Source organism: Salminus brasiliensis, chromosome 24 (genome assembly GCF_030463535.1).
Source record: "Salminus brasiliensis chromosome 24, fSalBra1.hap2, whole genome shotgun sequence".
NCBI lineage: Eukaryota > Metazoa > Chordata > Actinopteri > Characiformes > Bryconidae > Salminus > Salminus brasiliensis.
The window spans coordinates 8,181,809-8,208,343 of NC_132901.1; the positions used below are offsets into that span (position 1 = coordinate 8,181,809).

General features: G+C 42.4%; 6 protein-coding genes across 6 annotated transcripts; all 6 read left to right on the forward strand.

Annotated features, from left to right (window-relative positions):
• LOC140546364 (uncharacterized) lies at positions 1-24,753 on the forward strand. The gene is made up of 2 exons (XM_072669553.1): positions 1-383; positions 24,336-24,753. Exons 1-2 carry the CDS (start codon positions 1-3, stop codon positions 24,751-24,753), a joined length of 801 nt encoding a protein of 266 aa, XP_072525654.1.
• On the forward strand, positions 656-1,410 carry LOC140546451 (histone H3-like; the record flags this gene model as incomplete). Its single annotated transcript, XM_072669721.1, has 2 exons — positions 656-704; positions 986-1,410. Coding segments are annotated over 2 exons (474 nt in total), but the record flags the coding sequence as incomplete, so codon positions are not given.
• Positions 8,568-8,879, forward strand: LOC140547118 (histone H4). The gene has a single exon (XM_072670675.1). The coding sequence runs from the start codon at positions 8,568-8,570 to the stop codon at positions 8,877-8,879; it is 312 nt and encodes a 103-aa protein (XP_072526776.1).
• LOC140547026 (histone H2B) lies at positions 9,753-10,127 on the forward strand. The gene has a single exon (XM_072670510.1). It carries the CDS (start codon positions 9,753-9,755, stop codon positions 10,125-10,127), a length of 375 nt encoding a protein of 124 aa, XP_072526611.1.
• LOC140546510 (histone H1-like) lies at positions 23,201-23,824 on the forward strand. The gene has a single exon (XM_072669853.1). The coding sequence runs from the start codon at positions 23,201-23,203 to the stop codon at positions 23,822-23,824; it is 624 nt and encodes a 207-aa protein (XP_072525954.1).
• Positions 24,754-24,993: 240 nt separating the features above from the next.
• LOC140546365 (histone H3-like) lies at positions 24,994-25,778 on the forward strand. The gene is made up of 2 exons (XM_072669554.1): positions 24,994-25,072; positions 25,354-25,778. The coding sequence occupies exons 1-2, from the start codon at positions 24,994-24,996 to the stop codon at positions 25,776-25,778; spliced, it is 504 nt and encodes a 167-aa protein (XP_072525655.1).
• The last annotated feature ends 757 nt before the right edge of the window (positions 25,779-26,535 follow it).

Consider the following 26,535-nt stretch of genomic DNA (forward strand, 5'->3'; position numbering starts at 1 on the left):
ATGAGTGGAAGAGGCAAAACCGGGGGTAAAGCTAGGGCCAAGGCTAAGACTCGTTCGTCCCGCGCCGGACTGCAGTTCCCAGTTGGCCGTGTGCACAGGCTTCTGCGTAAAGGCAACTACGCTGAGCGGGTCGGCGCCGGCGCTCCCGTCTACTTGGCCGCCGTCCTGGAGTATCTCACCGCTGAGATTCTCGAGTTGGCTGGCAACGCCGCCCGCGACAACAAGAAGACCCGTATTATCCCCCGTCACCTGCAGCTGGCTGTTCGTAACGACGAGGAGCTGAACAAACTGCTCGGAGGAGTCACTATCGCCCAAGGTGGTGTGCTGCCCAACATTCAGGCTGTATTGCTGCCTAAGAAGACCGAGAAGACTGTGAAGACAAAGTAAATTGGCGCTCTCCGTTGATTTATCTATACACAAAGGCTCTTTTAAGAGCCACCCATTTTTTCTAAGAAAAGTGCTGCTCCTTTACAAACAACACTACATATTCTTCACGTGATTTCCAACTGCATAAAAAAATAATAGCTTTATGAACCGAGTTATTATATAAACACACTGCCATGCAATACACAATTGCCATTTTTCATATATTTCACGTACTGAGATCAACACCCTATGCATATGTGCATGTATACACACATTCTCTCGCTCTCTCTCACACACACACACACACACACACACACACAGTGTGTTTAATGTTCGCTGTAATGTACAGTACATTGATTAGTTTGATCATATTATTGTTCTTATTATTATATATTCTTTTAATGCTTTTTTTTTCTTTGTTGTTTTGTATTACAGGAGCCCGCCGTTTTGCTTTTAGGTTTGAAAAGAAGACGCCCAATAGTGTGTCACCGACGCATTGCCGGCCGCCCAATGGGAAACGGACAACTTCAAGACGCCCAATGAGCGGCAAGCGGCTTGAAAGCTTAAAAGCCATGTGAAGCGAGCGAGAGCTCATTCTCTTTCTTTTCCCCGAGAGGAGCAGAGTTCAACGCGATGGCAAGAACCAAGCAGACCGCTCGTAAGTCCACCGGTGGCAAGGCCCCGAGGAAGCAGCTCGCCACCAAGGCTGCCCGCAAGAGCGCCCCAGCCACCGGCGGCGTGAAAAAGCCTCACCGTTACAGGCCCGGCACCGTGGCTCTGAGGGAGATCCGCCGCTACCAGAAATCTACTGAGCTGCTGATCCGTAAGCTGCCCTTCCAGCGGCTAGTGCGTGAGATCGCGCAGGACTTCAAGACTGATCTCCGCTTCCAGAGCTCCGCCGTCATGGCCCTGCAGGAGGCTAGCGAGGCGTACTTGGTGGGTCTGTTTGAAGATACTAACCTGTGCGCTATCCACGCCAAGAGAGTCACCATCATGCCTAAAGACATCCAGCTGGCCCGCCGTATTCGCGGAGAGCGCGCTTAAACAGAGCGCTTCGACGTTTACCTGAAATACCCAACGGCTCTTTTAAGAGCCACCTACCCGTGTCCGCGCCGAAACAGCAAATGTCCGCCTCACCTCGGTGTTGCGTTTATATAATGTAAGGCTATTATGACGCGCGCGCGCTTCTAAGTTCCATAGGGCTGCGCGAGCAAAACCAGCCGTAAGACAGTGGTTGTAAAGTTTAGCAAAAAAAACAACTAATATATATGTATATATATATTATAACGTTTTGTACAACATTTCAAATCGCCATATTTAACATGTGTTTTAATACATATTAATACGTTTCTTTTAATACCTATCAATATGATTATACATATTTAATAGTTTGGAAACAGTTCATTCACCCCAGCAAAAAGTTGAAGCCACTGCTACTTCAGTAGAACACTACACTTTACCCTATGTAGTGTTTAGGCCGGTTTTGGCCTATTACAAACGGCATTTGACATGGATGGAGCGTGGATCCCACCGCGTGGTGAAACTATACAACTGCAAGCACAGTTTCAGAGAGCAATGTATGTGTATATTTATATAATGAGAGCTTGATTTTGGGTACCTACGTTTCATACATATGCAAAATGAGTTTGATTCCATAGAGAGTAAGCGAGACCAGCTGTGGGGCCGCAGTAAAGGAGTTAAGTGTATATTCCGGAGAGGACCACCGTTGTTGTGGGAACGCAGACATATGTCATGGATGGAGCGTGGATTCCATCGTGTGGTCAAACTAGGCAAATGCAAACGTTAACTACGTAGATTTATTCGTGTATGTGTGTGAATGTAACAGCTTTTTTCATTTGATAGATGGTTGTGAACTCCAGTACGTCTACTAAATCATTTGTATTGCGGTGTTATTTTGGTTAGTGTTTTTTAAAGTACATTTTAAAAAATGTTTCTATTGAAGCATACTTCAGTTCAGGGCATTTTAGTAGCCAGCATGGTTACCAGTTCTCATGCTGCCAGGCAATGAAATGGAAACTTAATTTAGGGTAATTTTATACACATTAAATATGATTGTTAACTGCACCAACAAATCTAAAAAGTAATTATGTGTCTTACGTGATGATTTTCGTTTGGGCTTGGGTTTCATTTCAACAATATGCTAACGATAACATACTCCAGACTGTATAATCTCCTTCCACAACTAGATAAAATGTCTTGTTTTGAAGAACGCTTGATAGAAGTCTTTAATAAAGGCACTTTATTAGCCATCATGACAACCAAACAGCATGCAGTTATGTAAAAAGCCACCAATTTACTCACTGCTAGAAGCCATTGAGACAAACTATAGAGTAGTGCACTTCTATGTAGGACCTTTATTTCCTTTTCTTTAGAGCCCTTAAACTCTGTGTATTAGCTTATATTGAGGTTACCATAATAATCATAAATCAGTAAAAAACACCGCTCATCTGCTATCAAGACCTGACCGAGGAGCTGGAGGCCAGTGGAGCAAAGCTAAAATATGGAAAAGCATACGCACCCTCAAATTGGTGCAAAAAAAAATAAATAATAATTTTAATCATTCAAGGCATAGGTAAGTAACAAATGAATACAAAAGTGCTAACAAAAGTGAATGAAAAGCCAGCCGTACTCACTTGTGAATTCGCTTTTTTGATTTTGCTTCTTTAAACGTCTCTGTGGACCAAAAAAAAAAGATTAATTGTTTTACATTTTAACCACACGATGGCATCCACGCTCCATTTACGTACTATGACCACAGACTTAAAGCTTAGCCCTGAAACTCCATCAGAAGCCTAAAAGACTTGACTAGAGAAGTGCACTTCTGTGTAGTGTATACAGTGTAAGGGATTTAGGAAGTGCCCTATTGCAAACGTCACCGTTGTTTTGGTATCGTGGATATATGTCATGGATGGAGCGTGGATGCCATCGTGTGGTCAAACTCGCAAATGCAAACGCTAAAAACATAGATGTATACGTGTATGTGTGTGAATGTTAAAGCTTTTACATATGACAGATGGTTGTGAACTCCAGTAAGTCTACTAAGATCTACCAAGGAACATTTGGGCATTTTAGTAGCCAGCATGACAACCAGTTGTCATGCTACCAGGCAATGAAAACTTAATTTAGGGCACTGCAATTTTTATACACATTAAATATGATTGTTAACTGCACCAATACATCTAAAAAGTCATTACATGTCTTGCGGGATGATTTTTGTTTGGGTTTTAACAATATGCTAATGATAAAGTAGGACAGAAATTATTTTTACTCCAGACTGTATTACCTCCTTCCACAACTCGATCAAATGGCTTTAGATAAAGAATCCTTGATAGAAGCATTCTTTATTTAAGGCACTTTTTGATCAGTTAGGTAAAAAGCCAACAATTCGCTCACTACTATAAGCCATTGAGACAAACTGTAGAGTAGTGCAATTCTATGAATGACGTTTTTCCCCTCCCCCTTTAGAGCCCTTAAATTCTATGCTGTATGGTTATGTGTATGTATGTATGCATCAGCTTATATTGAGGTTAACATAATAATCATAAATCAATAAAGAACACCGCTCATCTGCTATCAAGACCTGACTAAGGAGCTAGAGGCCAGTGGAGCAAAGCTACAATTACGAAAAGCATACGCACCATTGGTGCAAAAAAATCATTTTAACCTGCCAGGTTTAGGTCAGAGACTTTCTTCAAGGCATAGGTAAGTAACAAATGAATACAAAAGTGCTAACAAAAGTGTATCAAAAGCCAGCCGTACTCACTTGTGAATTAGCTTTTTTGTGCTTCTCAAATTGAACTCTTTCTCTTCTTTCTGATTTTGCTTCTTTAAATGTCTCTGTGGACCAAGAAAAAAAAAAACTAAAAAAAAAGATGAATTGTTTTATATTTTGCAGATTTACATTTTGACCACCAGATGGCATCCACGCTCCATTCACGTACTACGACAACAGACTTAAAGCTTAGCCCTGAAACTCCATCAGAAGCCTAAGGGGTAGGTCTAGCCAAACTGCTTCCCCTCACCCTGACTTCATCATGAGCTCTACACTTACTTTGCTTACCACAATGTCTTTCCATATTTCTTTATCATCCACTAACTGCAACATATGATAAAAGCAACATTACTTAAAGCAACATTAACTCCCTCTGTGTTTATCTAATCTAGCATGACTTTTATTAGAAGATGTAAAGCGAGCCTGAGAAATCCAAGGGGTAAACATGTAGTTTTAGTTGGCCTCATTAGGAGCTTTTCCCTTGTATGCAATAATATACCATTTATTCGATTTGTGTTTGTTCTTTCTTTCTTTAAATGTCTCTGTGGACACTATATCTTTAACTTGTAGTGTATTAGATTAACGACTACAATTCCCATGATGCCTAACTAAAGATTTTTTTGCACCGATGGTGCGTATGCTTTTCGTAATTGTAGCTTTGCTCCACTGGCCTCTAGCTCCTTAGTCAGGTCTTGATAGCAGATGAGCGGTGTTCTTTATTGATTTATGATTATTATGTTAACCTCAATATAAGCTGATAAAACCTTGCCAAATAAAATTATTTTTGCACAGATTTAATTGTGTGGGTATGAGACATGTTAGTATTATTCCTACATTCACTTCTCATTGGTGAAGATCTTCTCTAATGGCCAATGTATCGTCATCTGTCCACTTCATTTCTTATTTTTCATAACTGCACTGTCCTTCATCTGCAGTTAGTTTCAAATGCATTTTCACATGTATTCTATTTATCTGTCTATCTATCTATCTTGCAGTGTGGGTTCTAACTAGACAAAGGACTCCAAAAGTCATGTTTGTGTTTTTAAACCACAGTATTGACTTTGTCCTCATGTAACTCATGTATAGTGTAACTGGGTATCTCAGTATCTTCACCTGGATTTATTGATCCAAAACTGTAGTTTAGTGATGTCAAGGTTCAAATGTTTAAAGTCATGTCATGTTGAATGTTGTGAGGGAATACGTCTGAAAATATATGGAACCTGGCCTGGCAGATACATATTCTGACCACCAGATGGCATCACTACTCCATTCACGTTCTGCAACTACATAGTCTTAGGGCCTAGCCCTGAAACTCCATCAGAAGCCTAAGAGGTAGGTCCAGCCGAACTGCTACCACTCATCCTGACTTCATCATGAGCTTTACACTTACTTTGCTCACCACAATTTATTTCCTTCCTTTCTCTTCCACTAACTGCTAACCAATATGACTTTAGAAGAAGATTTATTAGAAGATGTATAGTGAAAACCTGAGGAATCCAAATGGTGTGGGTTTAGTTTAAGTTGGCCTTGTTTTATTTTATGTGCAGAAATATGTCAGTGGTGGTGGTTGTGTGTGTGTGTGTGTGTGGGTGTGTGTGTGTGTGTGTGTGTGTGTGTGAGAGAGAGAGAGAGAGAGAGAGAGAGAGAGAGAGAGAGAGAGAGAGCTTGATGCATACTTATTCAATCTGACAGAAAATACAAACCCTGTACTGGTTTGTGTTTGAGCAATATGTGTTGACAAAGAAAAAAAGAACAAATTACTGGTTGAATCTATAAAACACTATGCTTCCTTTAAGTGTGTCTATGTCAATGTGTCAATGACACAATGTGTCTTTATCCTGTAGTGTCAAGATCAAGGACTACAATTCCCATGATGCCTAACTACAAGTTCAGCCTATTGACACACGTGCCATGTATTAGGACTAATCACGTGTTGTTTTAGAACGTTTTCGAAAAGTATAGATGACGTACAGTGTTTTATTGATTCAACCATTCATGTGATCCGGCTCTTTAATTCTTGAATTTGATTTATTGTTGTACTGGGTTGTTGGCGTTGTATTTTCTAAACGTTGCAAACCCTTTGTATGTGGATTTACTTGTTCAATATGTTGTCATGGAGCCTGTCTCTCTCTCTCTATCTCTGTCTATCTCTCTATGTATACATATCTATCTACCTACCTACCTTCCTACCTACCACCCTCCCTCTCTTCATCTAATGATGAAATCCGATAACTGCACGTCCAGTCACAGTAAAAAGTAAACCGTGTGCCATGGTGTACAGTAGTGGGCTGATCTCAGTGTGTGCTTGTTTTATGCTTGCAAGGTCGTAACCCTAGTACTAAATAGCCATTTATGTCATTTATTCAGGCATTCAGGTGCATTGAGGGAGGACACGTACTCTTGTCGTGTGTGTGTGTGAAATAATCGCTACGCACGTTAGAATGGCGTGATGTAGTGTGACTTTGTTGTATACGAGACCGAGGCGCACATGGCGACAGCCATCAGAGGGGAGTGGACGGCTGACCGAGGTATTTGTCGTGTTAAGACCTATGTTAACTACTTTTAATGTTCATACATGTGAAACGTCGTCTTTACATGACGACATGTGAGTCATTACACTTTGCGTTGCTTTGTGGAATAGGCGTGAGCTGGAGACTGGACCTGGTCAGCTCCGTTGTGTCGCTGTTGGCACGATAACGTTTGCTAACTTGCCAAAAATGAAGTGGATACTGAAATCCGATAAGTCGATTTTGCGGAGAGCCTAAAGTTGTACACCCAGTCACAGCAAATCGACGTAGAACTGCCGTTGCTGGATCTATGTGTGGAGTTGTACATAGCTTGGAGCCAGCTTAACGATTAGCAGCGTGGCTAACTCGGCCAGCATAAACAGTAAAGCACAAATATGAGCCTAATTATGAGGGGTCATTATTTATTGACCACAGTGCAGTGCCACATGCGGAGTTGTAGCATAAAAGTACGCAATACAGCCGTGATTTGTGGCTGTTGAGTGATTTGAGTTAACTTGCTTTTTCAGGTCCACACATGAGCTAACATAGCGATTAGCATGCTAGCTAACTCGGATGGTACAAACAATAGCATTACGCCAGCGAGTGTAAATACCTGTCAGATAAATACACACTCGCTCGAGTCAGTCAGGTTTTATTATGAAACCGTGTATATAGCTAGCAACATTTTATACGTTTACTGCCGTGGTTGAAATCGAGAAGCCACCTCGGAGAGTAGCATGATGGCTAGGTGTCTAAAAATTAATCACAAAAATAACGATATTACGGACACGTGCGTAGTTCTCTATATTGTTATTTGGAGCAAGTGAGGGAGAAACAGTCGTGCTTAAACCCGGCTACCAGCAGCGTATCTTCTGGTTTTCAGAGCTGGGCGGCCTGTGTAGCTTGCTAGCTAGTGTTTTGTTTACAAAAGATTATTTTCGTTATTAGCTAGTTGCCGAAACGGCATCGGTCAACCGAAAAAACGAACAAACAAAAAAACAATGCAATTTCGCTCGTTGGCCAATAGTTAAACAGTAAAAAAGCTCAGAAAAAGCTATGACATTAGAACCGGAGTTGCACTGTCCAATTCCCAAGCAGCTCACTACTCCCTACGGAGTGCACGGTGTCACGAAAAAACGCTGTGCACTAGGGAGTAGTGGAGTGCGGTTTAGGATCGCCCCAGGTGTACGAAGGAAGACTTCATGCATGGAGCATGGGGTGTCATCCTGTGGTAAAACACGGAAAGATTATATATATATATATATATATATATATACACACTTGGCGTTATTATTGTAGTAATTGATTTTTAGAAAACAGTGCATAAATGTTTATTTACAAAGGCCACATGGCCCCTATCCACTTCTTACAGTGACTCAAAGTAGGCTCATACACAGCCTCACTAAACAGTTCATCTTATGCCTAGGTCACTGAATTGTATGAATTTATTCAGTTATTTATTTATTTAAGATTTCGCCATAAGACCAATCTATTTCAGAAATGATTTTAGCTCTTAATTGCAGTTTAGGTTACTTCGTCATTATATGGTCAAGCAGGTCTGGAGCTAGGCTGTAGGTTTCAAAGCTAAATCATGTTGAGTTAAAGTATTCACAGTGAAGGTTATGCATGATCCAAAGTGTGCTGCGTTATTTTGAACATGAGTACATCCAGAGAGAACGGAATTCTGGTTGACTGTATTTTGTATGGCTACCCACTCAGTGGCTATACAGCAAAACAAGCGTTCTGCACACGTACAGAGTATGAGGCGGAGCTGATGTACTGTGACGTCGCTCGGTTCCCTTGCTTTCATTTAGGTCCTATAGAGGGGTATAATTGGCGTGCCTCGGGTGCTCCAGCTTCATAGAGTCTCTTCTCGTCGACTGAGAAAAGAAGCAGCTAGGATGTCCGGCAGAGGCAAGGGCGGCAAAGGCCTTGGAAAAGGAGGCGCCAAGCGTCATCGTAAAGTGCTTCGCGATAACATCCAGGGTATCACAAAGCCGGCTATTCGCCGTCTGGCTCGTCGTGGTGGCGTCAAGCGTATCTCCGGTCTGATCTACGAAGAGACCCGCGGTGTGCTCAAAGTGTTCCTGGAAAACGTGATCAGGGACGCAGTCACGTACACTGAGCATGCCAAAAGAAAGACCGTCACCGCTATGGATGTGGTGTACGCCCTGAAGCGCCAGGGACGCACTCTGTACGGATTCGGAGGTTAAACGCTCGGCCTGAACAGCTCTAAACCCAACGGCTCTTTTAAGAGCCACCCACAAATCCAGCAAAAGAGCCTGTTTCTAATCTTAGCTTGTTTGTTTCAAATAAGGCAGTCTCCCGGATACTCTGTATTAAGAATGTAATATACGGGAAGAGTACATATATGTTACTTTGTATATATGTATTGTTTTACACCCCCCCCGTATGCGTTGGTAAAATCAGAACTATACGTCTTAATAAATCCTGATAGTCGCCGTCAACGCCGCTGTGGCGAAAAACAGATTAAGCCCTGTAGATTAAAAATGCGCGGGAAGGCGAACAAAGAGTTGATCATATTTGTTTGTTTCAATAAAGTCAATGATGGTGGTTATGAATCTCCCGGTTACTTTGTTAAGAAGCTCATTTTCAGGAGGAAAAAACATAATTTATATATAACATTTATATATATATATATATATGACATTATATTCTTATATAATAATGTGATTATTATATAAGAATACATATTGTTTTCCATTTACCCCGTTTGCGTTGATTAAATCAGAATTATACAGAACATCGCCGTCAACGCCGCTTTGGCGAAAAATAATGTGCCGCCTGCACGGTGGGTACAAATGCGCGGGTAGGCGAACAAAGAGAATGCTGCTCAGGGGAGGGGGAAGGGAGGAGGAGAAAAGGGAGGGGAGAAGAGGGGAGGGCAGGGGATGGGAAAAGGGAGTGTGGGGGGTTGGGAAGAAGCGAGCGGACAATTGTTGTCCAATGGTCGTACGACGGCATTCTAAAGGCGGTACCTTCTTGTATTAGAATGCCAGAGTCTAAATAATGTGGGAGCTTATCGCCTCCTCCTCATTCTTCAGTCTTACTCGACGAGGAGCAGTATGCCTGAGCCAGCTAAGTCCGCGCCCAAGAAGGGATCCAAGAAAGCCGTGACCAAGACGGCCGGGAAAGGAGGCAAGAAGCGCAGAAAGTCCAGGAAGGAGAGCTATGCTATCTACGTGTACAAGGTGCTGAAGCAGGTCCACCCTGATACCGGTATCTCCTCCAAAGCGATGGGCATCATGAACTCGTTCGTGAACGACATCTTCGAGCGCATCGCCGGTGAGTCTTCCCGTTTGGCTCATTACAACAAACGTTCTACTATCACCTCTAGGGAGATCCAGACCGCTGTGCGTCTGCTCCTTCCCGGTGAGTTGGCCAAGCACGCCGTGTCCGAGGGCACAAAGGCCGTCACCAAGTACACGAGCTCCAAGTAAATGGTGATAGCGGCATAATCCAAACCCAACGGCTCTTTTAAGAGCCACCCACGGTTTCTTCGAAAGAGCAGTTTTATTCAAGAACAAAGTCGCCGATGGTAAGCTATAATACTAATTATTATTATTAATATTATTATTATTTTTTTTTTCCCCCATGAGTGCTTCTGCAGCCATTATTGTAAAAGGAATGCCCTTCAGTGTATGTATGTATGTAAATCAACTTACTTAGTTGTTTGTCTGCATTTAATTGGTATAGTATACTAAGATTCAGGGGCAGAGCAGCAAACTAAAATACTGTGCCATACTAACTGTATGGCGTGGGGTTGTAATGCTAAGTGGGATAAATGAAGCTGCACATCACCTGTGAAAGACCAGTCCAGAGGAGATCAGCCTTACAGGTGGGGAATAGTGAGGCAGGAAACCATACTAGGGTTGAATTGAAGCCTAGAACTATACACTTGATCTTTGTAATGAAAGCTGTCTAGTATATATAACCAGGCATACGGTTAGGAAAGAGAGGAAATAAGTATCTCCACAAGCTTTTTTTGTTGGGTCACAGAAGGGTGAAGTTATTCAAAGCCTTAGGTTTATGGTGAGATTTGAGTGAGCAAGAATAGGTTCAGAGCTAGACTTTTGATGTAGAGGGTCGGAGCAAGGCAAAAGGACGAGGGTAGAGTAAGAATCAGAATCAGAATCTCTTTATTTCACCAAGTATGTTACCCATACAAGGAATTTGTCTTGGTGAGAGCAACACGTATGACAAGTAACAAAGAAACACAGAACACAGTCTTAAACTAAAGGAAGATGACACTAAACAATAAATAGGGTAGGGGATAAATTAAAAAAAGTAGAAAGTACTAAAGGTAATAAAAGTAATAAAGAGCTGAAAAATATATTTACAGAAAAGAAAAGAACATCTGTACAGGTGTGCAAATAGTCATAGTGCAAAATAGGCAGAGTGCAAATAACTGTTCAGTCCGGTTATGTACAGTTCAGTTGTAAGTTTAGAGGTTTACAGTGGGAGGTGACCACTGTGATTGAGGAGCGCTACAGCTCTGGGGAAGAAGCTGTTAGCATGACGTGTTGTGCTGGTTTTGATGGACCGCAGTCTTCTACCCGAGGGGAGTGTCTGGAAGAGGAGGTGTCCAGGATGTGAGGGGTCAGATGTAATCTTGCCAGCCCGCTTCCTCATCCTGCTGGAGTAGATCTGCTGAAGTGATGGCAGGTTACATCCTATGATCCTCTCTGCTGTCCTGATGATGCGCTGGAGTTTGGTTCTTTCTTGTGAGGTGGAGGAACCAAACCAGATAGTTATGGAGGCTGTGATAATGGACTCGATGATCGCTGTGTAGAACTGGATCATCAGGGTCTGTGGCAGGTTGAATTTCTTGAGCTGTCTCAAGAAGTACATTCTTTGTTGAGCTTTCTTGATGATGGAGATGGTGTTTTTCTCCCATTTCAAGTCTCTGGAAATGGTGGTGCCCAGGAACTTGAGTGACTCCACCATTGATACTGCAGTGTTGTTGATGTGGAGGGGGGGAAGGGTGGGTGGATTGCGTCGGAAGTCCACCACCATCTCTACAGTAAAGTAGTATGGAGGTCAAAGGCCTCAGGTTTATGATGAAGGTGGATTGAGTTAAAGTGACCGTGAGCTTAGGCCTTTGCCTTAGGATACAAAGGAAGGTTCAGTAAAAGTGAATTTCAGCATTAGCCATCAGCCTGATGATTTGGATACACATGGCCTCGGCCTACTGAGGAATGCACATCTATGTAGAATGGTCATGACTGCATGGAATGGGTTAAATGAAAGTAAAAGTTTAAAAATAATAATTTGGTGTGTTGCTTATTGAGATAGAGGGAGGGATGGGGTTAATTTGTTTTAGGACAAGAATGAGATTGGAGTTGTTTCATGTGAGGGGTTCGAATGAGGATGGAGTGATTTTGTTTAATGGTTGGAGGAAGGATGGGGTTATTTCATTTTAGGTTTTGTGAGAGAAGGTGGTGGGGTTTGTATTAGAGTATGAATGGAAATGGGTTATTTTATTTTGGGGTTAGACGGCGGATGGGGTTATTTGGTTTCATGGTTAGAATGATGTTAAGGTTATGTTGTACTAGGTTAAGAGGGAGGACAGAGTTATTTTGTATTAGGACTACTTGGTTTGGTCACAAAAAGATGAATTTGGTTGAAGCCTTAGGTTAATGGTGAGATTCGAGCGAGCAAGAATAGGTTCAGAGCTAGACTTTTGATGTAGAGGGTCGGAGCAAGGCAAAAAGACGAGGGTAGAGTAAGTAAATTTAGGTAGCGTAAGTAAAAAAGTATGGCGGTGAAAGTGTGTTTAGTGCAGATGTGATCTAGGAAGAGTGAGTAACAGCAGCTTTGTAAACGAGGCCTCAGGTTTATGATGGAGGTGGATTGTGTTAAAGTGACTGTGAGCTTAGGCCTTTGCCTTAGGAAGGTTCAGAAAAAGTGAATTTCAACATTGGCCATCAGCCTCATGATTTGGATACACATGGCCTCGGCCTACTGAGGAATGCACATCTAAGTAGAATGGTCATGACTGCATGGAATGGGTTAAATGAAAGTAAAAGTTTAAAAATAATAATTTGGTGTGTTGCTTATTGAGATAGAGGGAGGGATGGGGTTAATTTGTTTTAGGACAAGAATGAAATTGGAGTTGTTTCATGTGAGAGGTTCGAATGAGGATGGGGAGTGATTTTGTATAATGGTTGGAGGAAGGATGGTGTTATTTCATTTTAGGGTTGGAGAGAGAAGGTCGTGGGGTTTGTATTAGAGTATGAATGAAAATGGGTTATTTTATTTTGGGGTTAGACGGCGGATGGGGTTATTTGGTTTCATGGTTAGAATGATGTTAAGGTTATGTTGTACTAGGTTAAGAGGGAGGACAGAGTTATTTTGTATTAGGACTATTTGGTTTGGTTCACTAAAAGATGAATTTGGTTGAAGCCTTAGGTTAATGGTGAGATTCGAGCGAGCAAGAATAGGTTCAGAGCTAGACTTTTGATGTAGAGGGTCGGAGCAAGGCAAAAGGACGAGGGTAGAGTAAGTAAAATAGTATGGCGGTCAAAGACCTCAGGTTTATGATGAAGGTGGATTGAGTTAAAGTGACGGTGAGCTTAAGCCTTTGCCTTAGGATACAAAGGAAGGTTCAGTAAAAGTGAGTTTCAACATTAGCCATCAGCCTGATGATTTGGATACACATGGCCTCGGCCTACTGAGGAATGCACATCTAAGTAGAATGGTCATGACTGCATGGAATGGGTTAAATGAAAGTAAAAGTTTAAAAATAATAATTTGGTGTGTTGCTTATTGAGATAGAGGGAGGGATGGGGTTAATTTGTTTTAGTACAAGAATGAGATTTGAGTTGTTTCATGTGAGGGGTTCGAATGAGGATGGATTGATTTTGTATAATGGTTGGAGGAAGGATGGGGTTATTTCATTTTAGGGTTTGTGAGAGAAGGTGGTGGGGTTTGTATTAGAGTATGAATGGAAATGGGTTATTTTATTTTGGGGTTAGACGGCGGATGGGGTTATTTGTTTTCATGGTTAGAATGATGTTAAGGTTATGTTGTACTAGGTTAAGAGGGAGGACAGAGTTATTTTGTATTAGGACTATTTGGTTTGGTTCACTAAAAGATGAATTTGGTTGAAGTCTTAGGTTAATGGTGAGATTCGAGCGAGCAAGAATAGGTTCATAGATATTTTTTTGATGTAGAGGGTCGGAGCAATGCAAAAGGACGAGGGTAGAGTAAGTAAAATAGTATGGCGGTCAAAGGCCTCAGTTTTATGATGAAGGTGGATTGAGTTAAAGTGACGGTGAGCTTAAGCCTTTGCCTTAGGATACAAAGGAAGGTTCAGTAAAAGTGAGTTTCAACATTAGCCATCAGCCTCATGATTTGGATACACATGGCCTCGGCCTACTGAGGAATGCACATCTAAGTAGAATGGTCATGACTGCATGGAATGGGTTAAATGAAAGTAAAAGTTTAAAAATAATAATTTGGTGTGTTGCTTATTGAGATAGAGGGAGGGATGGGGTTAATTTGTTTTAGTACAAGAATGAAATTGGAGTTGTTTCATGTGAGAGGTTCGAATGAGGATGGGGAGTGATTTTGTATAATGGTTGGAGGAAGGATGGGGTTATTTCATTTTAGGTTTTGTGAGAGAAGGTGGTGGGGTTTGTATTAGAGTATGAATGGAAATGGGTTATTTTATTTTGGGGTTAGACGGCGGATGGGGTTATTTGGTTTCATGGTTAGAATGATGTTAAGGTTATGTTGTACTAGGTTAAGAGGGAGGACAGAGTTATTTTGTATTAGGACTACTTGGTTTGGTCACAAAAAGATGAATTTGGTTGAAGCCTTAGGTTAATGGTGAGATTCGAGCGAGCAAGAATAGGTTCAGAGCTAGACTTTTGATGTAGAGGGTCGGAGCAAGGCAAAAAGACGAGGGTAGAGTAAGTAAATTTAGGTAGCGTAAGTAAAAAAGTATGGCGGTGAAAGTGTGTTTAGTGCAGATGTGATCTAGGAAGAGTCAGTAACAGCAGCTTTGTAAACGAGGCCTCAGGTTTATGATGGAGGTGGATTGTGTTAAAGTGACTGTGAGCTTAGGCCTTTGCCTTAGGAAGGTTCAGAAAAAGTGAATTTCAACATTGGCCATCAGCCTGATGATTTGGATACACATGGCCTCGGCCTACTGAGGAATGCAGATCTAAGTAGAATGGTCATGACTGCATGGAATGGGTTAAATGAAAGTAAAAGTTTAAAAATAATAATTTGGTGTGTTGCTTATTGAGATAGAGGGAGGGATGGGGTTAATTTGTTTTAGTACAAGAATGAAATTGGAGTTGTTTCATGTGAGAGGTTCGAATGAGGATGGGGAGTGATTTTGTATAATGGTTGGAGGAAGGATGGTGTTATTTCCTTTTAGGGTTGGAGAGAGAAGGTCGTGGGGTTTGTATTAGAGTATGAATGAAAATGGGTTATTTTATTTTGGGGTTAGACGGCGGATGGGGTTATTTGGTTTCATGGTTAGAATGATGTTAAGGTTATGTTGTACTAGGTTAAGAGGGAGGACAGAGTTATTTTGTATTAGGACTATTTGGTTTGGTTCACTAAAAGATGAATTTGGTTGAAGCCTTAGGTTAATGGTGAGATTCGAGCGAGCAAGAATAGGTTCAGAGCTAGACTTTTGATGTAGAGGGTCGGAGCAAGGCAAAAGGACGAGGGTAGAGTAAGTAAAATAGTATGGCGGTCAAAGACCTCAGGTTTATGATGAAGGTGGATTGAGTTAAAGTGACGGTGAGCTTAAGCCTTTGCCTTAGGATACAAAGGAAGGTTCAGTAAAAGTGAGTTTCAACATTAGCCATCAGCCTGATGATTTGGATACACATGGCCTCGGCCTACTGAGGAATGCACATCTAAGTAGAATGGTCATGACTGCATGGAATGGGTTAAATGAAAGTAAAAGTTTAAAAATAATAATTTGGTGTGTTGCTTATTGAGATAGAGGGAGGGATGGGGTTAATTTGTTTTAGTACAAGAATGAGATTTGAGTTGTTTCATGTGAGGGGTTCGAATGAGGATGGAGTGATTTTGTATAATGGTTGGAGGAAGGATGGGGTTATTTCATTTTAGGGTTTGTGAGAGAAGGTGGTGGGGTTTGTATTAGAGTATGAATGGAAATGGGTTATTTTATTTTGGGGTTAGACGGCGGATGGGGTTATTTGTTTTCATGGTTAGAATGATGTTAAGGTTATGTTGTACTAGGATAAGAGGGAGGACAGAGTTATTTTGTATTAGGACTATTTGGTTTGGTTCACTAAAAGATGAATTTGGTTGAAGTCTTAGGTTAATGGTGAGATTCGAGCGAGCAAGAATAGGTTCATAGATATTTTTTTGATGTAGAGGGTCGGAGCAATGCAAAAGGACGAGGGTAGAGTAAGTAAAATAGTATGGCGGTCAAAGGCCTCAGTTTTATGATGAAGGTGGATTGAGTTAAAGTGACGGTGAGCTTAAGCCTTTGCCTTAGGATACAAAGGAAGGTTCAGTAAAAGTGAGTTTCAACATTAGCCATCAGCCTCATGATTTGGATACACATGGCCTCGGCCTACTGAGGAATGCACATCTAAGTAGAATGGTCATGACTGCATGGAATGGGTTAAATGAAAGTAAAAGTTTAAAAATAATAATTTGGTGTGTTGCTTATTGAGATAGAGGGAGGGATGGGGTTAATTTGTTTTAGGACAAGAATGAGATTGGAGTTGTTTCATGTGAGGGGTTCGAATGAGGATGGAGTGATTTTGTTTAATGGTTGGAGGAAGGATGGGTTTATTTCATTTTAGGTTTTGTGAGAGAAGGTGGTGGGGTTTGTATTAGAGTATGAATGGAAATGGGTTATTTTATTTTGGGGTTAGACGGCGGATGGGGTTATTTGGTTTCATGGTTAGAATGATGTTAAGGTTATGTTGTACTAGGTTAAGAGGGAGGACAGAGTTATTTTGTATTAGGACTACTTGGTTTGGTCACAAAAAGATGAATTTGGTTGAAGCCTTAGGTTAATGGTGAGATTCGAGCGAGCAAGAATAGGTTCAGAGCTAGACTTTTGATGTAGAGGGTCGGAGCAAGGCAAAAAGACGAGGGTAGAGTAAGTAAATTTAGGTAGCGTAAGTAAAAAAGTATGGCGGTGAAAGTGTGTTTAGTGCAGATGTGATCTAGGAAGAGTCAGTAACAGCAGCTTTGTAAACGAGGCCTCAGGTTTATGATGGAGGTGGATTGTGTTAAAGTGACTGTGAGCTTAGGCCTTTGCCTTAGGAAGGTTCAGAAAAAGTGAATTTCAACATTGGCCATCAGCCTGATGATTTGGATACACATGGCCTCGGCCTACTGAGGAATGCAGATCTAAGTAGAATGGTCATGACTGCATGGAATGGGTTAAATGAAAGTAAAAGTTTAAAAATAATAATTTGGTGTGTTGCTTATTGAGATAGAGGGAGGGATGGGGTTAATTTGTTTTAGTACAAGAATGAAATTGGAGTTGTTTCATGTGAGAGGTTCGAATGAGGATGGGGAGTGATTTTGTATAATGGTTGGAGGAAGGATGGTGTTATTTCCTTTTAGGGTTGGAGAGAGAAGGTCGTGGGGTTTGTATTAGAGTATGAATGAAAATGGGTTATTTTATTTTGGGGTTAGACGGCGGATGGGGTTATTTGGTTTCATGGTTAGAATGATGTTAAGGTTATGTTGTACTAGGTTAAGAGGGAGGACAGAGTTATTTTGTATTAGGACTATTTGGTTTGGTTCACTAAAAGATGAATTTGGTTGAAGCCTTAGGTTAATGGTGAGATTCGAGCGAGCAAGAATAGGTTCAGAGCTAGACTTTTGATGTAGAGGGTCGGAGCAAGGCAAAAGGACGAGGGTAGAGTAAGTAAAATAGTATGGCGGTCAAAGACCTCAGGTTTATGATGAAGGTGGATTGAGTTAAAGTGACGGTGAGCTTAAGCCTTTGCCTTAGGATACAAAGGAAGGTTCAGTAAAAGTGAGTTTCAACATTAGCCATCAGCCTGATGATTTGGATACACATGGCCTCGGCCTACTGAGGAATGCACATCTAAGTAGAATGGTCATGACTGCATGGAATGGGTTAAATGAAAGTAAAAGTTTAAAAATAATAATTTGGTGTGTTGCTTATTGAGATAGAGGGAGGGATGGGGTTAATTTGTTTTAGTACAAGAATGAGATTTGAGTTGTTTCATGTGAGGGGTTCGAATGAGGATGGAGTGATTTTGTATAATGGTTGGAGGAAGGATGGGGTTATTTCATTTTAGGGTTTGTGAGAGAAGGTGGTGGGGTTTGTATTAGAGTATGAATGGAAATGGGTTATTTTATTTTGGGGTTAGACGGCGGATGGGGTTATTTGTTTTCATGGTTAGAATGATGTTAAGGTTATGTTGTACTAGGATAAGAGGGAGGACAGAGTTATTTTGTATTAGGACTATTTGGTTTGGTTCACTAAAAGATGAATTTGGTTGAAGTCTTAGGTTAATGGTGAGATTCGAGCGAGCAAGAATAGGTTCATAGATATTTTTTTGATGTAGAGGGTCGGAGCAATGCAAAAGGACGAGGGTAGAGTAAGTAAAATAGTATGGCGGTCAAAGGCCTCAGTTTTATGATGAAGGTGGATTGAGTTAAAGTGACGGTGAGCTTAAGCCTTTGCCTTAGGATACAAAGGAAGGTTCAGTAAAAGTGAGTTTCAACATTAGCCATCAGCCTCATGATTTGGATACACATGGCCTCGGCCTACTGAGGAATGCACATCTAAGTAGAATGGTCATGACTGCATGGAATGGGTTAAATGAAAGTAAAAGTTTAAAAATAATAATTTGGTGTGTTGCTTATTGAGATAGAGGGAGGGATGGGGTTAATTTGTTTTAGGACAAGAATGAGATTGGAGTTGTTTCATGTGAGGGGTTCGAATGAGGATGGAGTGATTTTGTTTAATGGTTGGAGGAAGGATGGGGTTATTTCATTTTAGGTTTTGTGAGAGAAGGTGGTGGGGTTTGTATTAGAGTATGAATGGAAATGGGTTATTTTATTTTGGGGTTAGACGGCGGATGGGGTTATTTGGTTTCATGGTTAGAATGATGTTAAGGTTATGTTGTACTAGGTTAAGAGGGAGGACAGAGTTATTTTGTATTAGGACTACTTGGTTTGGTCACAAAAAGATGAATTTGGTTGAAGCCTTAGGTTAATGGTGAGATTCGAGCGAGCAAGAATAGGTTCAGAGCTAGACTTTTGATGTAGAGGGTCGGAGCAAGGCAAAAAGACGAGGGTAGAGTAAGTAAATTTAGGTAGCGTAAGTAAAAAAGTATGGCGGTGAAAGTGTGTTTAGTGCAGATGTGATCTAGGAAGAGTCAGTAACAGCAGCTTTGTAAACGAGGCCTCAGGTTTATGATGGAGGTGGATTGTGTTAAAGTGACTGTGAGCTTAGGCCTTTGCCTTAGGAAGGTTCAGAAAAAGTGAATTTCAACATTGGCCATCAGCCTGATGATTTGGATACACATGGCCTCGGCCTACTGAGGAATGCAGATCTAAGTAGAATGGTCATGACTGCATGGAATGGGTTAAATGAAAGTAAAAGTTTAAAAATAATAATTTGGTGTGTTGCTTATTGAGATAGAGGGAGGGATGGGGTTAATTTGTTTTAGTACAAGAATGAAATTGGAGTTGTTTCATGTGAGAGGTTCGAATGAGGATGGGGAGTGATTTTGTATAATGGTTGGAGGAAGGATGGTGTTATTTCCTTTTAGGGTTGGAGAGAGAAGGTCGTGGGGTTTGTATTAGAGTATGAATGAAAATGGGTTATTTTATTTTGGGGTTAGACGGCGGATGGGGTTATTTGGTTTCATGGTTAGAATGATGTTAAGGTTATGTTGTACTAGGTTAAGAGGGAGGACAGAGTTATTTTGTATTAGGACTATTTGGTTTGGTTCACTAAAAGATGAATTTGGTTGAAGCCTTAGGTTAATGGTGAGATTCGAGCGAGCAAGAATAGGTTCAGAGCTAGACTTTTGATGTAGAGGGTCGGAGCAAGGCAAAAGGACGAGGGTAGAGTAAGTAAAATAGTATGGCGGTCAAAGACCTCAGGTTTATGATGAAGGTGGATTGAGTTAAAGTGACGGTGAGCTTAAGCCTTTGCCTTAGGATACAAAGGAAGGTTCAGTAAAAGTGAGTTTCAACATTAGCCATCAGCCTGATGATTTGGATACACATGGCCTCGGCCTACTGAGGAATGCACATCTAAGTAGAATGGTCATGACTGCATGGAATGGGTTAAATGAAAGTAAAAGTTTAAAAATAATAATTTGGTGTGTTGCTTATTGAGATAGAGGGAGGGATGGGGTTAATTTGTTTTAGTACAAGAATGAAATTGGAGTTGTTTCATGTGAGAGGTTCGAATGAGGATGGGGAGTGATTTTGTATAATGGTTGGAGGAAGGATGGTGTTATTTCCTTTTAGGGTTGGAGAGAGAAGGTCGTGGGGTTTGTATTAGAGTATGAATGAAAATGGGTTATTTTATTTTGGGGTTAGACGGCGGATGGGGTTATTTGGTTTCATGGTTAGAATGATGTTAAGGTTATGTTGTACTAGGTTAAGAGGGAGGACAGAGTTATTTTGTATTAGGACTATTTGGTTTGGTTCACTAAAAGATGAATTTGGTTGAAGCCTTAGGTTAATGGTGAGATTCGAGCGAGCAAGAATAGGTTCAGAGCTAGACTTTTGATGTAGAGGGTCGGAGCAAGGCAAAAGGACGAGGGTAGAGTAAGTAAAATAGTATGGCGGTCAAAGACCTCAGGTTTATGATGAAGGTGGATTGAGTTAAAGTGACGGTGAGCTTAAGCCTTTGCCTTAGGATACAAAGGAAGGTTCAGTAAAAGTGAGTTTCAACATTAGCCATCAGCCTGATGATTTGGATACACATGGCCTCGGCCTACTGAGGAATGCACATCTAAGTAGAATGGTCATGACTGCATGGAATGGGTTAAATGAAAGTAAAAGTTTAAAAATAATAATTTGGTGTGTTGCTTATTGAGATAGAGGGAGGGATGGGGTTAATTTGTTTTAGTACAAGAATGAGATTTGAGTTGTTTCATGTGAGGGGTTCGAATGAGGATGGAGTGATTTTGTATAATGGTTGGAGGAAGGATGGGGTTATTTCATTTTAGGGTTTGTGAGAGAAGGTGGTGGGGTTTGTATTAGAGTATGAATGGAAATGGGTTATTTTATTTTGGGGTTAGACGGCGGATGGGGTTATTTGTTTTCATGGTTAGAATGATGTTAAGGTTATGTTGTACTAGGTTAAGAGGGAGGACAGAGTTATTTTGTATTAGGACTATTTGGTTTGGTTCACTAAAAGATGAATTTGGTTGAAGTCTTAGGTTAATGGTGAGATTCGAGCGAGCAAGAATAGGTTCATAGATATTTTTTTGATGTAGAGGGTCGGAGCAATGCAAAAGGACGAGGGTAGAGTAAGTAAAATAGTATGGCGGTCAAAGGCCTCAGTTTTATGATGAAGGTGGATTGAGTTAAAGTGACGGTGAGCTTAAGCCTTTGCCTTAGGATACAAAGGAAGGTTCAGTAAAAGTGAGTTTCAACATTAGCCATCAGCCTCATGATTTGGATATACATGGCCTCGGCCTACTGAGGAATGCACATCTAAGTAGAATGGTCATGACTGCATGGAATGGGTTAAATGAAAGTAAAAGTTTAAAAATAATAATTTGGTGTGTTGCTTATTGAGATAGAGGGAGGGATGGGGTTAATTTGTTTTAGGACAAGAATGAGATTGGAGTTGTTTCATGTGAGGGGTTCGAATGAGGATGGGGAGTGATTTTGTATAATGGTTGGAGGAAGGATGGTGTTATTTCATTTTAGGGTTGGAGAGAGAAGGTGGTGGGGTTTGTATTAGAGTATGAATGAAAATGGGTTATTTTATTTTGGGGTTAGACGGCGGATGGGGTTATTTGGTTTCATGGTTAGAATGATGTTAAGGTTATGTTGTACTAGGTTAAGAGGGAGGACAGAGTTATTTTGTATTAGGACTATTTGGTTTGGTTCACTAAAAGATGAATTTGGTTGAAGCCTTAGGTTAATGGTGAGATTCGAGCGAGCAAGAATAGGTTCAGAGCTAGACTTATGATGTAGAGGGTCGGAGCAAGGCAAAAGGACGAGGGTAGAGTAAGTAAAATAGTATGGCGGTCAAAGGCCTCAGTTTTATGATGAAGGTGGATTGAGTTAAAGTGACGGTGAGTTTAAGCCTTTGCCTTAGGATACAAAGGAAGGTTCAGTAAAAGTGAGTTTCAACATTAGCCATCAGCCTGATGATTTGGATACACATGGCCTCGGCCTACTGAGGAATGCACATCTAAGTAGAATGGTCATGACTGCATGGAATGGGTTAAATGAAAGTAAAAGTTTAAAAATAATAATTTGGTGTGTTGCTTATTGAGATAGAGGGAGGGATGGGGTTAATTTGTTTTAGTACAAGAATGAGATTTGAGTTGTTTCATGTGAGGGGTTCGAATGAGGATGGAGTGATTTTGTATAATGGTTGGAGGAAGGATGGGGTTATTTTATTTAGGGTTGGAGAGAGAAAATGGTTATTTTCTATTAGGGTTAAAATGAAAAATGGGGTTTTAGGGTTTAAATGAGCTTGGGTTTATTTTGTATTGGGGTTAGAGTGAAGGTGCAGTTATTTTGTATTAGGCTTGAAAAAGGGCATGATTGTTTTATGTTATGTTTAGAATAAGTTTTGTCTTTTTTTTTTTGTTATTTTGTTTTTTGTGTTTTAGGGTTGGGGGGGTGTATGCAGTTATTTTGTGTTAGGGTTAGTATGAGATTTTTGGCTATGGTATATTGGGTGTGTTACGAGTGCGTATTAGGGGACCTATGGAGAGCCGTTCCGAGTGTGGAAGCGCCGGTGACAAAGACGCATCGACGGTGGAAGTCATACTGCGCACACACGGCAACACTGTGCTTTACACACTCCTCAAGGTCGCCTCGCACGACGAGCAAAACAACGCACCCACGTCTCGGATGCCCAGCACGCTCTCGACGAGGCTCTCCTCCAACGCACCGGATAACACTCGCCCAGTTCGTGGCACCTTTTGTCGCCGTTTTCCACCGATTAGCACGCCAAATGCGCCGCCGCCCGTTCGGCACGCCGGTAGCGTGGCACGCTTCGGTGAGCGCCGTATTAAACGCGGCGTCGTTACGCTGCCCTTCCCGTCTTCTCAACACACGGTGGAGCCTCTCGGAGACGAAAGAGCATTTCTACGCTCGCCAAGTTGAGCTTTCACCCATATTTCGCTCGACAAACGCCGAGAGAAAACACAAGTGCGAGACTGTCGCTGCCACACGGCTGTGCGGCATCGAGCGAGTTGAGTCTACAACGTTCTCATGTGGCTTTTAAGGGCCGGCCCCCTCGCTGCAGCGGGAGGTTCTACAGAACGCTTCAGCAGTTTGTGCTCACTCGCGCTCACAGCAAAGCAGAACAATGGCAGAAGTAGCTCCAGCCCCAGCCGCCTCGGCGCCCGCCAAGGCCCCCAAGAAGAAGGCCGCCGCTCGCCCCAAGAAAGCCGGCCCCAGCGTGGGCGAGCTCATCGTCAAGGCCGTCTCGGCTTCCAAGGAGAGGAGCGGCGTGTCTCTCGCCGCCCTGAAGAAAGCCCTGGCTGCCGGCGGCTACGACGTCGAGAAGAAAAACTCACGCGTTAAGCTCGCCGTCAAGAGCCTCGTCACCAAGGGCACTCTGGTGCAGACCAAAGGCACCGGCGCGTCGGGCTCTTTCAAGCTTAACAAGAAGCAGACCGAGGCAAAGAAGAAGCCGGCCGCCAAGAAACCGGCACCTAAAGCTAAGAAGCCGGCCGCCAAGAAACCAGCCGCGGCCAAGAAGCCCAAGAAGGTAGCAGCCAAGAAACCCACTGCGGCTAAGAAATCCCCCAAGAAGGCCAAGAAGCCCGTCGCGGCCGCTAAGAAGGCAGCGAAGAGCCCCAAGAAGGCCAAGAAGCCGGCGGCTCCCAAAAAGGCGACCAAGAGCCCAAAGAAAGCCAAAACGGTCAAGCCTAAAGCAGCTAAGCCCAAGGCGGCGAAGGCGAAAAAGGCTGCCCCTAAGAAGAAGTAAACAGTAACGCCGTTTACCTTCATGTCTTGTTTCTCTATTCAACGGCTCTTTTAAGAGCCACCCACAGTTTCATAAAAAAACAGCTTTTTTCCCCCCTTGTTACTGCATAATGAATTGATTGTTAAAAAAAAAAAAAAACACTCAACACAAAAATAGCTCTCATTAGTTTCCCCACACAATAATTATATATGATCAATATATATATATATTTTTGGTTTGGTCATACGTGTTACATTTGAGCGGGAAAGGGAAAGAAAACGCGGGGCACGAGTGGGGGTAAATGTTTCTTTCTTTAACCCGTTTTCTTTCTTCCTTTCTCTCTCTCGCTCACACAGACACACAGCACGAGAGGAGGAGGGGGTCGGGTAGGAAAGCGAGCAGAGGTGGGAGGACGCTAGAGTCTGACGGCGGAAATGCGATTGGCTGTTGGTGCGCGTAGCTTTTAGCCAATAGGACCGTAGGCGATTTTGCTATATCAACGGCGCTCGTTGGCCGTCGTGCATTATTTCAGCTTTGTTGGACGAACACGACTGACGCGAATCATGAGTGGAAGAGGCAAAACCGGTGGTAAAGCTAGGGCCAAGGCTAAGACTCGTTCGTCCCGCGCCGGATTGCAGTTCCCAGTTGGCCGTGTGCACAGGCTTCTGCGTAAAGGCAACTACGCTGAGCGGGTCGGCGCCGGCGCTCCCGTCTACTTGGCCGCCGTCCTGGAGTATCTCACCGCTGAGATTCTCGAGTTGGCTGGCAACGCCGCCCGCGACAACAAGAAGACCCGTATTATCCCCCGTCACCTGCAGCTGGCTGTTCGTAACGACGAGGAGCTGAACAAACTGCTCGGAGGAGTCACTATCGCCCAAGGTGGTGTGCTGCCCAACATTCAGGCTGTACTGCTGCCTAAGAAGACCGAGAAGACTGTGAAGACAAAGTAAATTGGCGCTCTCCGTTGATTTATCTATACACAAAGGCTCTTTTAAGAGCCACCCATTTTTTCTAAGAAAAGTGCTGCTCCTTTACAAACAACACTACATATTCTTCACGTGATTTCCAACTGCATAAAAAAATAATAGCTTTATGAACCGAGTTATTATATAAACACACTGCCATGCAATACACAATTGCCCTTTTTCATATATTTCACGTACTGAGATCAACACCCTATGCATATGTGCATGTATACACACATTCTCTCGCTCTCTCTCACACACACACACACACACACACACACACACAGTGTGTTTAATGTTCGCTGTAATGTACAGTACATTGATTAGTTTGATCATATTATTGTTCTTATTATTATATATTCTTTTAATGCTTTTTTTTTCTTTGTTGTTTTGTATTACAGGAGCCCGCCGTTTTGCTTTTAGGTTTGAAAAGAAGACGCCCAATAGTGTGTCACCGACGCATTGCCGGCCGCCCAATGGGACACGGACAACTTCAAGACGCCCAATGAGCGGCAAGCGGCTTGAAAGCTTAAAAGCCATGTGAAGCGAGCGAGAACTCATTCTCTTTCTTTTCCCCGAGAGGAGCAGAGTTCAACGCGATGGCAAGAACCAAGCAGACCGCTCGTAAGTCCACCGGTGGCAAGGCCCCGAGGAAGCAGCTCGCCACCAAGGCTGCCCGCAAGAGCGCCCCAGCCACCGGCGGCGTGAAAAAGCCTCACCGTTACAGGCCCGGCACCGTGGCTCTGAGGGAGATCCGCCGCTACCAGAAATCTACTGAGCTGCTGATCCGTAAGCTGCCCTTCCAGCGGCTAGTGCGTGAGATCGCGCAGGACTTCAAGACTGATCTCCGCTTCCAGAGCTCCGCCGTCATGGCCCTGCAGGAGGCTAGCGAGGCGTACTTGGTGGGTCTGTTTGAAGATACTAACCTGTGCGCTATCCACGCCAAGAGAGTCACCATCATGCCTAAAGACATCCAGCTGGCCCGCCGTATTCGCGGAGAGCGCGCTTAAACAGAGCGCTTCGACGTTTACCTGAAATACCCAACGGCTCTTTTAAGAGCCACCTACCCGTGTCCGCGCCGAAACAGCAAATGTCCGCCTCACCTCGGTGTTGCGTTTATATAATGTAAGGCTATTATGACGCGCGCGCGCTTCTAAGTTCCATAGGGCTGCGCGAGCAAAACCAGCCGTAAGACAGTGGTTGTAAAGTTTAGCAAAAAAAACAACAACTAATATATATGTATATATATATTATAACGTTTTGTACAACATTTCACATCAAAATCGCCATATTTAACATGTGTTTTAATACATATTAATACGTTTCTTTAAATACCTATCAATATGATTATACATATTTAATAGTTTGGAAACAGTTCATTCACCCCAGCAAAAAGTTGAAGCCACTGCTACTTCAGTAGAACACTACACTTTACCCTATGTAGTGTTTAGGCCGGTTTTGGCCTATTACAAACGGCATTTGACATGGATGGAGCGTGGATCCCACCGCGTGGTGAAACTATACAACTGCAAGCACAGTTTCAGAGAGCAATGTATGTGTATATTTATATAATGAGAGCTTGATTTTGGGTACCTACGTTTCATACATATGCAAAATGAGTTTGATTCCATAGAGAGTAAGCGAGACCAGCTGTGGGGCCGCAGTAAAGGAGTTAAGTGTATATTCCGGAGAGGACCACCGTTGTTGTGGGAACGCAGACATATGTCATGGATGGAGCGTGGATGCCATCGTGTGGTCAAACTAGGC